This window comes from Salvia miltiorrhiza, chromosome 1 (genome assembly GCF_028751815.1).
Source record: "Salvia miltiorrhiza cultivar Shanhuang (shh) chromosome 1, IMPLAD_Smil_shh, whole genome shotgun sequence".
Lineage (NCBI taxonomy): Eukaryota > Viridiplantae > Streptophyta > Magnoliopsida > Lamiales > Lamiaceae > Salvia > Salvia miltiorrhiza.
In genome coordinates, this window is record NC_080387.1 from 72,703,355 (window position 1) to 72,718,027 (window position 14,673).

Below are 14,673 nucleotides of genomic sequence, written 5' to 3' on the forward strand. Positions count from 1 at the left end.
AATTTTGTCTATCAATTTATAAAAATTACACTCCTGAAAATTAGTAATTTTTTTTATATATAATTAACAAAAAAATACGATGTGTCAATTCTTCATCATATATTATGTCAAATAGACCTAAATCTTTTTCTTATTATTTTTTAAAATCGTCAAGCTTACATCAACTTTTATGAAATTTCATCAAATAATGTATAAAAAGACAATCTATTTTAACTCTCAATAAGAACTATAACTAGCCAAAAGGCTTGATCTATACTAGCAATTTATTTTGATAAAATAAAATTAAAATTTTAAATAATTTATATAAAAATTATTTATATGTTGTAATAAAAAAAAATGTACAATAATAATTACAACATAAAGTGGCTCCCCGTCGAATTTCGACGGGTTACACACTAGTATACTTAAAATGGATAAAAATAGCTATCTTCTCATACTCTTCCTCCACCTCTCCGTCACAATGCCACCGGCGGCGGCGGCGAAGCCGAGCGCCATATACGCCTTCGGCGACTCCGTCTTCGACGCCGGCAACAACAACAAACTCGCCACCATCTGCCGTGCCGACCACGCGCCTTACGGCGTGGACTTCCCCGGCGGCAGCGCGACGGGCAGGTTCAGCAACGGGAAGCTGCCCGGCGATATTCTCATCTCCGACTACAGCATCAAGGAGCTGCTGCCGCCGTACGCGGAGGCGGCGGCGGAAGCGGACGAGCTGCTGACGGGCGCCACCTTCGCCTCGGCGTGCTCGGGCTTCGACGATCTCACGGCGGCGGAGGTGGGCGTGCACAACTTGGGCAGGCAGTTCAAGAATTTCCAAAAGGCGTTCGTGAGAATGGAGGAGAAGCTCGGGATCGAGAAGGCGGCGGCGGCGGTGGGGAATGCTTTGTTCTTGGTCTCCGGCGGAGCTAACGACATGATGGATAATTACTACGCGCTGCCGCCGACGACGAGGGCCAAGTATTCTCTACCAGCCTACCATGATAAGTTGCTCAAAAATCTTGAGAAATTCGTTATGGTATAAAATTTGAATTATATCGCTACGTAAATGTCTGAATTTCAAAAATTATTTTTTCTCTCTTTATAATCTTGAATCAATCGTAAATTTTGACGAACCTAATGACTGAAATTAGTTCATATTTAAGATTTTAAGTGAGTTTTTATTTTGAGCATATTGCTATAGCGTTAATAATATTTTACATCTTCAACTTTTAATATATATAAGAAAAAATATAATATCCAATTAATTAGGTCTTTTTCATAGAACAGGAGGAAAATTTTCTGTGCAGATAAAAATGTGGAAATAATATTTTTTACCATTATGCTCTTACACGTTTACACGATTTATATGTATCTTTTAATTTGTGTAACCAATTTTTTTTTTTTTTTTTAAATTTGATAGTAACAAAGTAATAAAACGCTATAATATTACTGTAAAAAAAAAAACTCTATAATATTTTCGTACTTTTATCTAAAAACGCTATAGTAAAAAACTCCTCTTTTAGAAAATGTCCCCAATTGCGTTTCTTATACAAAACCCCCCCAACGTCCAGTGTTTTTTTTTAAAAATATCTCGCTATACAAAATTCGACGATAAAATGACGAGTCATCTTGTCAAATTTTTAGGTGAAACACATTTTCCCACCTCATCCAATAAAACGATATTGTTGCACCTAAGAAGCTTGCGAGGTGGCTCATCGTTTCGTCGCTAAATTTTAAGTACATAGCAAGAATGTTGAAAGTTGGGGACACAAAACACCATTTCGTCGCATGATTCCGTGTATTAACGACGGAATATTTGATGCAGAAATTGTACAAAGCTGGTGCGAAGAGGCTAGCAGTGATCGGGCTTGCGCCGCTGGGGTGTCTGCCGATGGATGTCACCTCCAACTGGCCGCCGTTGCAGAATGCAAACGTGACAAATGCAGGCGACTTTTTTAGGCGCGAGTGCAGAAGTAAGCACAATTCAGACGCCCAAGAATACAACGCCAAGCTTGAAGCCCGAGTGAAGAAGATGATGGTGGACATGCCAAAAATCAAAATTGTTTACATGGACATCTTCAACCCTATCATGGACATGATCAACAAGCCCAACGAATTTGGTAATTTATAGCTGCTCTCTTTCAATACTACTCTCTCCGTCCCACTAGAATTGACACTTTTGAGTTGGGCACGAAGATTAAGAATAAAGGGTTAAGAGTGTAAAGTAGGTAGGGTCCACTTATTTTATGTGAGTAGAGAAAGTAGGAACCACATACTATTTTAGGAAAGTGTCAATTTTAGTGGGACAAACAAAAAAGGCAAGTGCGTCAATTCTAGTGGGACGGAGCGAGTATTTCTTATCATTACACTAAGAATTTAATCTGATTTTGCTGCCGATCAGGATTTCGACCAAATTCAATAATCGACGTGGCGTAATCGTTCAATTAGTCGTGTCAACTATAAGTTTGGTTGAAACCCTAATTGGTAGCAAAATCAGATCAGTAATTATCACGCCAAACTTTGGTGTTTGTGTGCAAGATCGTAATTTGATGAAAGTTTAGTAAATGGAAGGCAATTAATTAACCCTTGGACTAAATTATGAAATAGGATCCAGTGAGAATGAGAATTGGTATGAATAAGTCAGTATACTGAGTTCAAATCTTAGAGGGGTACTGGAAACTTTCACCAATTAACTGATTACGACTATTCAAGCAGCTTGTTCAATTCTATATACTGACTTATTCGTTATTCTCATTCTCACGAAAATAATTATTCTCACACTATTTTATTTTGTTTTGTTTTGTTTTAGGATTCAAGACTACACTCCAAGGATGTTGTGGAACTGGTGCAATTGAATTGGGACCTCTCTGCAGTTTGCTTTCCATCACTTGTCATGAACGATCGGAATATGTATTCTGGGATGCAGCTCATCCAACAGAAACTACTTACAACTATCTTACAAAGATTTTCAAAGACAAAGTGCTTCCTAATCTGCTCAAATAATAATAATAATTTTTCATTCAATTTATGAATCCTAGCTAACTAGATTCTCTTAGTTAGTCTATTATTGTTTATTTTGATTAATGATTCTATTTTCTCACCATCATCGGTATAATATTCGTCATTTGACTTTGAGATTTGTCGCATTTTCACCACTTTCTTAAGTAATTAATACTCCCTCCGTCCCACCATTTTAGTCCCTTATTCTATTTTGAGATGTCCCAAAAAGATAGTCCACTTTTCTAATTAATACTATATAAAAATATTGTTTTTACTAAATTAACCTTATTTAATGTTTCACTTAAATGTGAAAAGGATGTGTGAAAATAATAAATAAGGGTATAAAAGATAAAAATATAAAAATTAAATACATTTTCTTAATATGTGTGAAAAGTGAGAGGGGACTAATTAAAATGGTGGGACGAAGGGAGTAGTAGAATTCTCATATATTTCACCACTTCCGCCTTATAGTATCACTTTTTTTTTTGGTTAATTACATATCAAATTGTCGAAATTCAACGAATTCTCATTTTTACACTATTAAAATGATTAAATTATTAATTTTTCTCTTATTTTACATATTCGCTAATTTTCTGGCGTAGTCACATGACATAAATATAATAACATGGAAAATTAGAATCCAATAAAAATGGACAATCGCAAACTCACACATGTTTTATTTTATGCATGTTTAAATATATTTTTTTTCTTAAGATTGAAATTACAAATTAAGATGTGTTAATGGGCAAAAATGCCCTATCCCTTATGTGTGTGTTTGAAAAGTGCCCTCTCTTATCATAGAAAGCATTCTATGCCCTAAATATGTGAAGTGCCTAATTTATCCTTTGATGTTTGATTGGTTTGCTTGGTTTTTTGTGAAAGTCTTACACATTTGACCGATTTGACAGTCATCGGTCATAAAAGTCAACGATTTGACAGCTATCGGTCAAGAGTATATGTGTCCGGCCGGCGGCTAGATCATGTGTCCGGCCGGCCGAACACTTGATTTTATCGGTCAGACATGTGTCCGACCGATAAAATCATGTGTCCGACCGGCTAGATCATGTGTCCGCCCGGCCGGACACATGTTTTCACCGGCCGGACACATGATCTAGCCGGTCGGACACATGATTTTATCGGTCAGACATGTGTCCGACCGATAAAATCAAGTGTCCGGCCGGTGAAAACATGTGTCCGCCCGGCCGGACACATGATCTAGCCGCCGGCCGGGCACATATACTCTTGACCGATAGCTGTCAAATCGTTGACTTTTATGACTGATGGCTGTCAAATCGGTCAAATGTGTAAGACTTTCACAGAAAACCAAGCAAACCCATCAAATCAAGGGGTACTTAAAGAATAGGGCATGAAATGCTTTGTATGATAAGAGAGGGCATTTTTCAAATTATTCATAAGAGAATGGGCATTTTAAATTTTCACTCAATTAAGATTAATATATATGTTCAAGGAAAGACATACTAGGAATTTTCTTTCATAGTTTGCAATTTTACTTCTTCTTTTTTACCAATTTTCGCATGGATATTATCAGCTGAACGTCCGATTATATATTCAATAATGTGTTTTAGATTAAAGATTTGTAATCTAAATGGTAATCACAATATATAAATAATCAAATAGGATTAGATTACGGTGAGAATGATTATTTTCGTAAAAAATGAGAATAATGAATAAACTACTAAATAGTGTTGAATGAGTTACTTGTAATACATAGTTACAATTCAGTTAATTAATGAAATTTTCGCCCTCTCTAAGAGTTGAACCCAGATTCAGTGGCGAAGCCACATATATGGAGGCTAGGACAGGCTGAATCCCACCCCCAAATTTCATTTTTTTTTTTTTGAATTGAGAGAAGAAAGAAGGAACATAATATAGTCGAGTATATTTTCTCAATAATTGGTAAAGAAAAGATTTTACAACGTTTTCAATCGATGAGTACACATAGAAATCAATTATCATTGGTTTCTCAAACAGAAACAATTAGTTCGTCAAGCATTTATTCTTGAGTTATTTGTAGCATACTAGATCTATTTAATGTATAATATATATTATGTGTTTCTATTACTTATATAATGATTGTATGAACATGATCAAAAAAATTTGGCTGGGGGTTACAAAATTCAGCCCCTGTAATGAAAATTTCTTATGCGCCACTGTCTAGATCTGAATATTTTTTTTTTGACTTGGGGGAGTTGGGAAGCAGTGGGGTTTGAACTCGGGACCTCACTGTTCACACACAGGAGGTCGCACCGCTTGGTGTCCCCTTGAGGTCTGGATAATTATTCATGCATTATTAGCACTTTATTCAATCATATATATTAATTTATTCATATCAATTTTCATTATCGCAATATATAACCATTTTCATGGAAATCAATCTCTAATCATATATTTTCACCGATGAACTCATAAACATATAGTAGTAGCAGTAATGCAATATCTGAACATTCGACTAGAACTTAAACTGGATTAATAGTTCATGAAGATAAACAATGAAAAAAAGAAAAGAATTGCTTGCTCAAAATAGTAAGTAAGAGAATCTAGGTAGCTAGGATTAGGATTCCTAAATGGAATGAAAAACAATTATTGGAGTAGATGAGGAAGCACTTTTTGTTGGAAAATCTTTGTAAGATCCTTATAAGTAGCTTCTGTTGGATTAGCTGAATCCCAGAATACATACTCCGATCTCTTAGGACACGTGGCGGAAAATACATTACACAGAGGTCCCAACTCAACTGATAAACTTCCACAACATCCCTTCAGTGTAGTCTTGAATCCTAAAACAAAACAAAATAAAACAAAATAAATTGAGTAGTATATAAATATAAATACAGATATAAAGTAAATTAGTTTATGGGTTAATTAATTCTTATTCTACGTACAAATTTCAAAATGTAGCATGATAATTATGAAACTTACTTTCGATTTAATCTGATTTTGCTATTTATGAAATTTCGGCCAAACATATTGCCGGCATGATTAATTAAATAACTGACGTTGTTTCATAAGAAATGACACATCAATTTTTATTTTATTTTTGGTAATTAGAATGACTTTTATTATCAAGTGAAGCAGTGTAAGTAAAACTTTACAACCAATAACTCAATTCTATCATCTACGTACTCTAACCTCTACGACTTCAAATACTACATCACTTTGCCATATTGATCCCCAACGGTGGCAATGGATAATTGACATTGCACACATCAATTTTTTAATAGCCGTGCTAGCAATAAATTTTGTCAGAATTATGATTGGTAGCAAAATCATATCAAATTAAGGGTTAGTATTGTTTTATGTCCCGAATTTTCAACATTTTCCATAAAATGTCCAGCTATACAAAATTCGGTGCCACAAAGATGACAAAAAATCCCAAACTTTCAGTGTCTTAATATGATTTTTCAATAATGGTGGTCCCCAAAATACTTCATCCGGCCAGATAAATCATCTTTTCGTCACCGAATTTTGTATAGTGGGATATTTTATGAAAAAAGCTGAAAGTTCAGAATTTTTAGACGAAAATGAAAGTTCTGCAGGATATTTTATGAAAAACGCCAAAAGTTCAAAAGATAAAAACACTATTAAGTCTTATAATCAACAGTCTAGCTAGTAATTACTACACCAGATATTAAAATTTGTATGCAGAATCAGAATACGACCAAAGTTTAGTGATTTTTAGGCAATTAACCTTTAGTCAAACGATGAGCAAAACTATTGAAAAAGCAGTATAGTAGCTTATGATTAATTACCAAATTCGTTGGGCATGTTGATCATATCCATGATAGGATTGTAGATGTTCATGTAAACAATTTTGATATTTGGCATGTCCACCATCATCTTCTTCACTCGGACTTCAAGCTTGGCGTTGTATTCTTGGGCGTCTAAATTGTGTTGGCTTCTGCACTTGCGCTTAACAGAGTCGTCGCCGCTTGCATTTGCAGTGGCATTCTGCGACGGCGGGCAGTTGGCGGCGACATCCATGGGGAGACACCCCACCGGCGGAAGCCCAATCACTGCTAATCTCCTCGCACCCACATTGTACAATTTCTGCATCAAATCCATAGTTAATATACAGAATCCGGTGACGAAATGATGTTTTGTGTCCCAAACTTTCGACGTTTTTATCATATAAAATTTGGCGGCGAGTCACCTCTTCGGATTCTTAGGTGGAATGACATCGCACGTCTTATTGGATGAGGTGAGAAAAAAATTTCACTTAAAAATTTGGCCGGATGACTCATCATTTCGTCGTCGAATTTTATATGACGAGATATTTTTGGGAAAACGCTGAACATTAGAGGAGTTTTTTGAATAGAAAACGAAACTATATAAAGCCAATTAATGACATATAGTAATAGAAAATTATATCTATATAGATAAAAATATGAAAATAGCCATTTTTTTTTATTGTAGTACTGTCCTTACACATAAAATTCTATGATTACGCTAAAATTTTGCGTAAATCGTGTAAGGGCATAATAGTTAAAAATAGCTATTATTTCTACATTTTTAACTGCATGGATAAAATTTTATTTTACTGTATAAAAAAATGCTAAAATTGGATATTGTCCTTTTTATAAAAATGTAAAAAAATTGATAACACAAAACATTATTAACACTATATTAATTTACAAAATGAGGGGAATATGACCAACCTAAGCTAGAAGAATTTACTATAGTACCTTTTACACGAAAATTTGATGATTAAAAATATCATGTAACCGTGTAAAAGCATAATAATAAAACATTATTATTGTTTCCACTTTTTTATCTATAGAATTTCTTTTTACTACATCAAAAATGCTAAAAATATTACTCTCTCTGCAGGAGAGGCGACACAAATTTTAATAAAAACTAATTGTGTTTTATGAGTGAAGAAAGTGTCTCACACATTAGAAAAAATGATGATAGTGATTATGAATCAATTAAAATAAAAAAAAAGGCCATTAATAACAATGCATGTAAATACCTGGAAATTATAAGGGTAATAGTCAGTTTAATATTACTTCTATATTTATTTGAGGTGGTCTCCCGTGAAACCGACTTCATAATGACACTACCTCAACATACAAATGATAGTTTAACATTTTAAACTATCATTTGTATGTTGAAGTAGTGTCATTGTAAAGCCGATTTCACCATAAAATCGATTTCACGAGAGTTTTTGTGTATTTATCTATAAAGAGAGAGGAACATGAGGTTGAAGAATTTAGTATACCTTGACAAAATCTTCAAGATTTTTGAGCAACTTATCATGGTAAGCCGGTAGAGAATACTTAGCCCTCGTGAGCGGCAGCGCGTAGTAATTATCCATCATGTCGCTGGATCCGCCGGAGACCAAGAACAAGCCGCCCTTCACCGCCGCCGTCGTCTTTTCGATCCCGAACTTCTCCTCCACTCTCACGAACGCCTTCTGGAAGTTCTTGAACTGCTTATCCAAGCTGAGCACGCCCACCTCCCTCGCCGTGAGGTCGTCGAAGCCCGAGCATGACGACGCGAAGGTGGCGCCCGTCAGCAGCTCGTCCGCCTCCTCCGCCGCCTCCGCGTACGCCGGCAGCAGGTCCTTGATGCCCAGCTCGGCGGCCAGGATGTCTCCCGGCAGCTTCCCGTTGCTGAACCTGCCCGTCGCGCTGCCGCCGGGGAAGTCCACGCCGTAGGGCTTGTGGTTGGCACGGCAGACGGTGGCGAGCTTGTTGTTGTTGCCGGCGTCGAAGACGGTGTCGCCGAAGGCGTATATGGCGCATGGCTTCTCCGCCGCCGCCGCCGGTGGAATTGTGATGGAGAGGAGGAGGAGGAAGACTATGAGAAGATAGCTATTTTTCTCCATTTTAATTATGTGTATTAATTAATTCAACTCACAGTGATTGATGCAAATTAACACAACATGAGAGCTTCACATATTTATACACAAATTGAGAGGAGAGAGCCTCAAGTTTCGAGATTTGTTGAGAAATTGGTTAGTGAGTTCATACAATTGTGTCTATGATTTGAAACTTTCAAACAAGAGATGCTCAATTCAAGCTTCGATTTTTTATTTCATTTTTTTTTGCTAAATCTGCGCCTGAAATGAGGAGAGCTAGCTGATTGTAAACTAATTTGTTAGGTTTGGTTTGGTTTTGGTCAGGGCTTTCACAATTTGGTATAAATCGTAGACTAAATCGGATTAAATCGTGTTTATGCAGTTTGATTTGATTTACATTTTGAAGACTATGATTTTATTTATATTTTATGGAAAATATGATTTATGGTTTATGTTTGATTTTTAGAAAATATATATGGACCAAATTAAACGATAAACAACATTAACATAATAAAGTTGTTTATTATTATTAGTATTTTTTTTTTTTGAGGAAACGAGGTAACATTTTATTCAACACAAGAACATGGAATGTGGAAATGACCCACCACAAAGGACGGAGGTTCATTCCATACATGTTGTGTACTAACATCTCTCGCTGCTTTCGCCAAACCATGAGCGATAGCATTTTGTTCACGACGAACATGTCTTACTCGAACTCCCGGAAGCATCAAAAGCTCATTCCGACAGAAGGCGGCAATGGTCCCAAATTCAGAAATGTTCCTTCCGCCAGCTCCAAGCGCCTCACAAGCTCGCTTACTATCGGACTCCACCACTCCTTCTACAAAACCCAGCCGTTTGATCCATGAGAGGGCTTCTTTGATGCCCATGAGCTCGCCCTCTTCCACGCTGCGCAGGCCAGGGAGTTTGATGGAAATTCCAGTGATAAATCTTCCGCCATGATCGCGAAAAACCAACCCAATACCCATGGCTTCGTCTCTCGTGAAAAAAGCAGCGTCAACACCACAGTGAATAGTACCCTCTGTAAGGTGGTGCCAGCCGAGGCAAGGAGCAGTCACGGTTGGGGTAATCTCCTGTCTTGCGCGCTGAGTTTTTGCCGCCAACCAATCTCTACGACAACCGATAGCAGTATCCACAGAACGGGTGGGATTCGGGAAGATCTCTTTCCACACGACATTGTTTCGATCTTTCCAAATCTGCCAAAGAATCATACAAACATTGGCTTTCTGTTCTCCACTCGTCTCATCAATGATACAGAAGAGTGCCTGTGTGAAGTACTCACACCTAGAAGTAATAGATCCAATGAGCGAAGAGAGCTGTCCAGCGTGCCAACAAGATTCAGCAAAAGGGCAGAAAAAGAACGTGTGCCAGAGATTTTCCAAACCGCTGCGACAAGTAGCGCATTCTCCCCCCACGACAACACCTCGTGAGAGGAGGTTTTCCTTAGAAGGCAAGTTATTTCGAGCTGCCCTCCACAGGAAATGACGAACTTTAGGAGGAACGTCGACTTTCCACAAGCTGTTCCAATGACCTTCAGTCCGGTAAGCCTCATCAAGAGTGATGGAGCTAGCCAATTTATACGCCGATTTAACCGTGTAGCACCCAGAATCAGAGTAATTCCAGATCAGTCTGTCAGCCTGCGCTTGAGGCAACAAAGGGATGCTAGCGATGCCACGAAGATCAGTCGCACTCACAATTCCTTGAGGAGGATCCAAATCCCAAGTTCTAGTGGTTGAGTTCAGTAACTCATGAACACGAAGGCCATTTAAGTTTGCAGGGCAAGCCGAAGAAATCCGAAAGTTATTAGAGTGGCGAAGCCAAGGGTCTCCAAATACTCGAACACTGTGACCATCTCCGATACGCCAACGAACACCTCTCCGAACTAAGTCTTGCGCCGAGCAAATACTTCGCCAAGCGAAACTAGGACTGCTCCCAACTTTTGCGTCCAAGAACTCGCAAGAAGGGAAATACTTGGCCTTTAGAACCCGACAAACTAAAGCATCGGGATCATCAATAAGTCTCCAGCCTGTTTTGCCCAGCATAGCCATGTTGAGGAGTTGTAAGCTCCGGAATCCCATCCCTCCAAGCTTCTTGTCGACACATAACATTTCCCAACGCATCCAGTTCACACCTCTGCCAGCACCATTCGAATTATTCCACCAGAATTTGTTCATCAGTTTCTCCATATCGTCAGTCAAACTTGTGGGAAGAGCAAAGACGGCCATACAAAAGGAAGGAATGGCCTGAGCAACCCCCTTAATAAGGATCTCTTTCCCAGCTTTGGAAAGTTTTTTCCCATTCCATCCGTCAACACGATCCCACATCCTATCCCGCAGATATTGGAAGATTTCCCGCTTCTTCCTCCCAATGAGTGAGGGGAGACCCAGATAACGTCCTGTATTCAAGGGCGCACTGACCCCTATGCTACTGGAAATCAGATCTCGGTCCCTATCAATGACGTTACTGCTGAAAAATATGCCCGATTTCTGGAAATTAATCGCTTGCCCCGAACCCGCCTCATAATCTTCTAACACCCGCTTAAGAGTTTGGCATTCCATAACAGAAGCCCGGCAGAAGAAGATGCAGTCGTCGGCGAACATTAGGTGTGATATGGCAGGACCCCCACGTCCCAGTTGGACCCCATGAAGATTTCCACAAGCAGTTTCATGACGGATCATCGCCGAAAGGCCTTCAGCACAAAGGATAAAGAGGTAAGGAGAGAGCGGGTCGCCCTGCCGGAGGCCTCTACCCGGAACAACAGGACCTACTGTAGCACCGTTAATGAGAATCTCATAGGTAACCGAGCGGACACAAAGGTTCATCCATCCGCGCCACTTGTCACAGAAACCCAAACGACGTAACACCGCATCAAGGTAGCTCCAATCCACTCTGTCATAAGCCTTACTAATATCAATTTTGAGCGCGAAAGAACCGTGTTTACCCCTAGTCTTCCTCTTCATAGAATGACTAGCCTCAAAGGCAATGAGGATATTATCCTGTATAAGACGCCCTTCAACGAACGCCGATTGAGCGCGATCAATGAGATGAGGAAGGACTCTCTTGAGTCTATTGCAAAGCACTTTTGAAATGATCTTGTATAAAACATTACACAAAGCTATAGGCCGAAGTTCTTTCATGTTAGAAGGCGAAGACACTTTTGGAATGAGAGAAATCAAAGTATGATTGAGATGAGGTGGAAAATACTCACTTTCCAGCCACTGGCAGCAGTTATGAAAAACGTCATTTCCTATCAACTTCCAAAAATGTTGATAAAACTTTGGATTGTAGCCATCCGGGCCCGGAGATTTGTCGGGGTGCATATGGGCGACAGCCTCCTTGAACTCATCCGGGTGGAACGCTTGAGTTAAGTTTTCATTCATATCTTGATCAATACACGGCATCAATCGATCAAGGGCTCTGTGGAAGTCGATCTGGATGTTTGAGTCGTCAAAGAGGTTCTCAAAATAAAGGTGAGCAGTTGCCTTAACTTCCTCAAGATTGGAGGTCCAGCTCCCATCCTCCCGTTGCAGTTTATTGATCGTATTGATTTTTTTCCGCGCAGAAGCCATATTGTGGAAGAACTTAGTATTGCAGTCACCATCTTTGAGCCAATGTTGTTTCGCTCTTTGCTTCCAATGAGCTTCTTCACTAAGAAGGAGAGCTGCGTACTCTTGCCGGGCTTGCTGCAACTTGTTCAGCGAAAAAGAGTCGCGACGACCTTGAAGAGAGGAAATCAAATTCTGCAGTTGAACTTTTGTTTTGCGATCAGTTTGACGGAGATGAGAGCTCCAGATAGATATGGAATCCGAGACAGCCGTGAGTCGCTCGAGAATATTAACTCCATACAGGTTCGTCCAGCAGTCCCTAACAACACGAGGGAAATCCGGTTCCAGACACCATTTATTTTCAAACCGGAAGCGCCGTGAAGTAGAAGGTTGTGATGTTCCCAAGCACTTCAAAATGAGCGGAACATGATCAGACCTTGGAGCCACCAAAGCTGTGAGGGTGGCATTAGGAAAGAGAGATCTCCACCCCGTAGTAGCCATAGCTCGATCTAATGTTTCCTCAACAAAAGTGTTTGAATCCAGGCCGCGAGACCAAGTAAATTGATAACCAATAAGAGGCAAGTCAGACAACCCACAATCAAGGATGGCGGAACGAAAGCCAGAGAGAAGCCAGCTAGGCCGGTCCACACCTCCTCTTTTTTCACCTGGATCTAGAATATCATTAAAGTCCCCAATAATTAACCAAGGTAGGGAATAATTGCTAGCAAGTCGCCGAAGAAAGTCCCAAGAAGCCCGTCTCCTTTGTCTCTCCGGAAAACCGTAAAAGCCGGTAAGTCTCCACTCACCAGAGCCATCTGTGATTTTTAGATCAATATGATTTCGAGAGAAGCTGAGAAGAGAACAAGTATCAGAGTTCTTCCAAAGCATGCAAATCCCTCCACTGCGACCCTCACAATCGACGGCAAAGCAACCTTCAAATTTAAGACGAATACGGATATCTTCCATGCGTGCTCGGTGTGATAAGGTTTCGCATAAGAAGATAAAGTTAGGCCGGTGAACTCGATTGAGTTCAAGCAACGTGGGAATTGCAGAGGGTTGGCCCAGCCCCCTACAATTCCAACTGAGGGTATTCATTGGGCTCGGCCGGCTCCGACCCCGGAGCCCGCCGATAGAGAAGATTGATCATCTGAGCCATCCTCGACAAAGCCTGCAGGAAAAACATCAGATGAGAAGTTTGTGACCACACTCGCGGAAGCTGCACCGCGTCTTCGCTTCCTTTCCTCAATACACGTAGGATTGGCGCCATCAATCTGCATGGAGGTGTTTCCATAATTGTGACTGATTTCGGTCAATGCCAGCCGTTGCTGGGCATGTGGAATGCTCTTCCGCAGATCGTGCGAAACATTATGAGCTACAATCAAACCCCGATTTTCTTGCGTGCTAATTATGGGATCTGTAACTGACGGCTCCTTCGAAACCCTAGCGTCCGCCGCCGCCCCGCTAGGGTTTGCCATAGTATCATCAGTCCTAAGCCACTTATCCCCGGCCAAATTCGCGTCTCTCCGATCTGCCGCCTTTAACCAAGCACCCCATTCACGTTCGACATTTTTCGAGTTCGGATTGAACACAAGTTCACAAAATTTTTCCGAATGACCAAGACGCCCACAGAGAAAACAAAAGATATTGAGTCTTTCGTATCTGAAATTGACCACAAAAGAAGAGCCATCCTTTTGTTTGATTCTCTTAAACCTCTTCAGGGGTTCTGAGACGCGGATCCCCACGCGGATGCGCATATATTGCCTCCAAACACCCGAGGCATTAGTACTATCGTACTCCAGAAAATTGCCTATAAAGTTTCCGAGCAAACGACCCACACCCTCTGTGAGGTAGCCAGCGGGTAGGTCGTGTACTTGAATCCAGAAGGGAAGAGTCTCTAACGGAACACTGAGAGGAAATTCTCCCCTCTTTAACCTGTGAAGCATGAGAGGAAAATTTCCGAAGGCCCAAGGTCCACCATCGGCTACCCGTTGCAGATCGATCTCGTGGAAGAACTGGAAGATAAAACGCCCTTGGCCAATGTCCTTCATGAATACTCCTTTCCCTGGCCTCCAAATACTCGCAAGACGACTTCGCATCAGATTGAAGTTAATAGGTTGATCCGTAAGAAATTTGCCCACCAAACATAACTCAACTGCAATGGAGGAATCTCCCGTGATTGCATCGTCGAGTAAAAGTTCATCATCCTCATTAGCAAGATTTAATCCAGCCATATGATCCTCCATAATCAAAGAAGCGAAAAAAGAAAAGGCAAAGGTTCTCGACAAAGGAGAAAGACGACGGCTCTCAACGAAG

General features: G+C 40.0%; 3 protein-coding genes across 3 annotated transcripts; 1 reads left to right on the forward strand and 2 right to left on the reverse strand.

Annotated features, from left to right (window-relative positions):
* The first annotated feature begins 409 nt into the window (after window positions 1-409).
* LOC131012732 (GDSL esterase/lipase At2g40250-like) lies at window positions 410-2,982 on the forward strand. Its single transcript, XM_057940732.1, has 3 exons — window positions 410-1,015; window positions 1,805-2,099; window positions 2,789-2,982. Exons 1-3 carry the CDS (start codon window positions 410-412, stop codon window positions 2,980-2,982), a joined length of 1,095 nt encoding a protein of 364 aa, XP_057796715.1.
* Window positions 2,983-5,534: 2,552 nt separating this feature from the next.
* LOC131005938 (GDSL esterase/lipase At2g40250-like) lies at window positions 5,535-8,876 on the reverse strand. Its single transcript, XM_057933060.1, has 3 exons — window positions 8,216-8,876; window positions 6,747-7,044; window positions 5,535-5,774 (listed from the first exon to the last, which is right to left on the reverse strand). Exons 1-3 carry the CDS (start codon window positions 8,822-8,824, stop codon window positions 5,581-5,583), a joined length of 1,101 nt encoding a protein of 366 aa, XP_057789043.1. The 5' UTR covers window positions 8,825-8,876; the 3' UTR covers window positions 5,535-5,580.
* Window positions 8,877-13,451: 4,575 nt separating this feature from the next.
* On the reverse strand, window positions 13,452-14,603 carry LOC131012745 (uncharacterized). The gene has a single exon (XM_057940750.1). It carries the CDS (start codon window positions 14,601-14,603, stop codon window positions 13,452-13,454), a length of 1,152 nt encoding a protein of 383 aa, XP_057796733.1.
* Window positions 14,604-14,673: the final 70 nt, after the last annotated feature.

Bases quoted from the DNA above. Each gene is read 5' to 3' on its own strand.
- LOC131012732 (XM_057940732.1), top strand. From the start codon at position 410: ATGGATAAAAATAGCTATCTTCTCATACTCTTCCTCCACCTCTCCGTC. The intron at 1,016-1,804 runs GTATAAAATTTG...TATTTGATGCAG, and splicing joins ATCTTGAGAAATTCGTTATG to AAATTGTACAAAGCTGGTGC. The intron at 2,100-2,788 runs GTAATTTATAGC...GTTTTGTTTTAG, and splicing joins CAACAAGCCCAACGAATTTG to GATTCAAGACTACACTCCAA.
- LOC131005938 (XM_057933060.1), bottom strand. From the start codon at position 8,824: ATGGAGAAAAATAGCTATCTTCTCATAGTCTTCCTCCTCCTCCTCTCC. The intron at 7,045-8,215 runs GTATACTAAATT...GATTTGATGCAG, and splicing joins ATCTTGAAGATTTTGTCAAG to AAATTGTACAATGTGGGTGC. The intron at 5,775-6,746 runs GTAATTAATCAT...GTTTTGTTTTAG, and splicing joins CAACATGCCCAACGAATTTG to GATTCAAGACTACACTGAAG.
- LOC131012745 (XM_057940750.1), bottom strand. From the start codon at position 14,603: ATGGAGGATCATATGGCTGGATTAAATCTTGCTAATGAGGATGATGAA.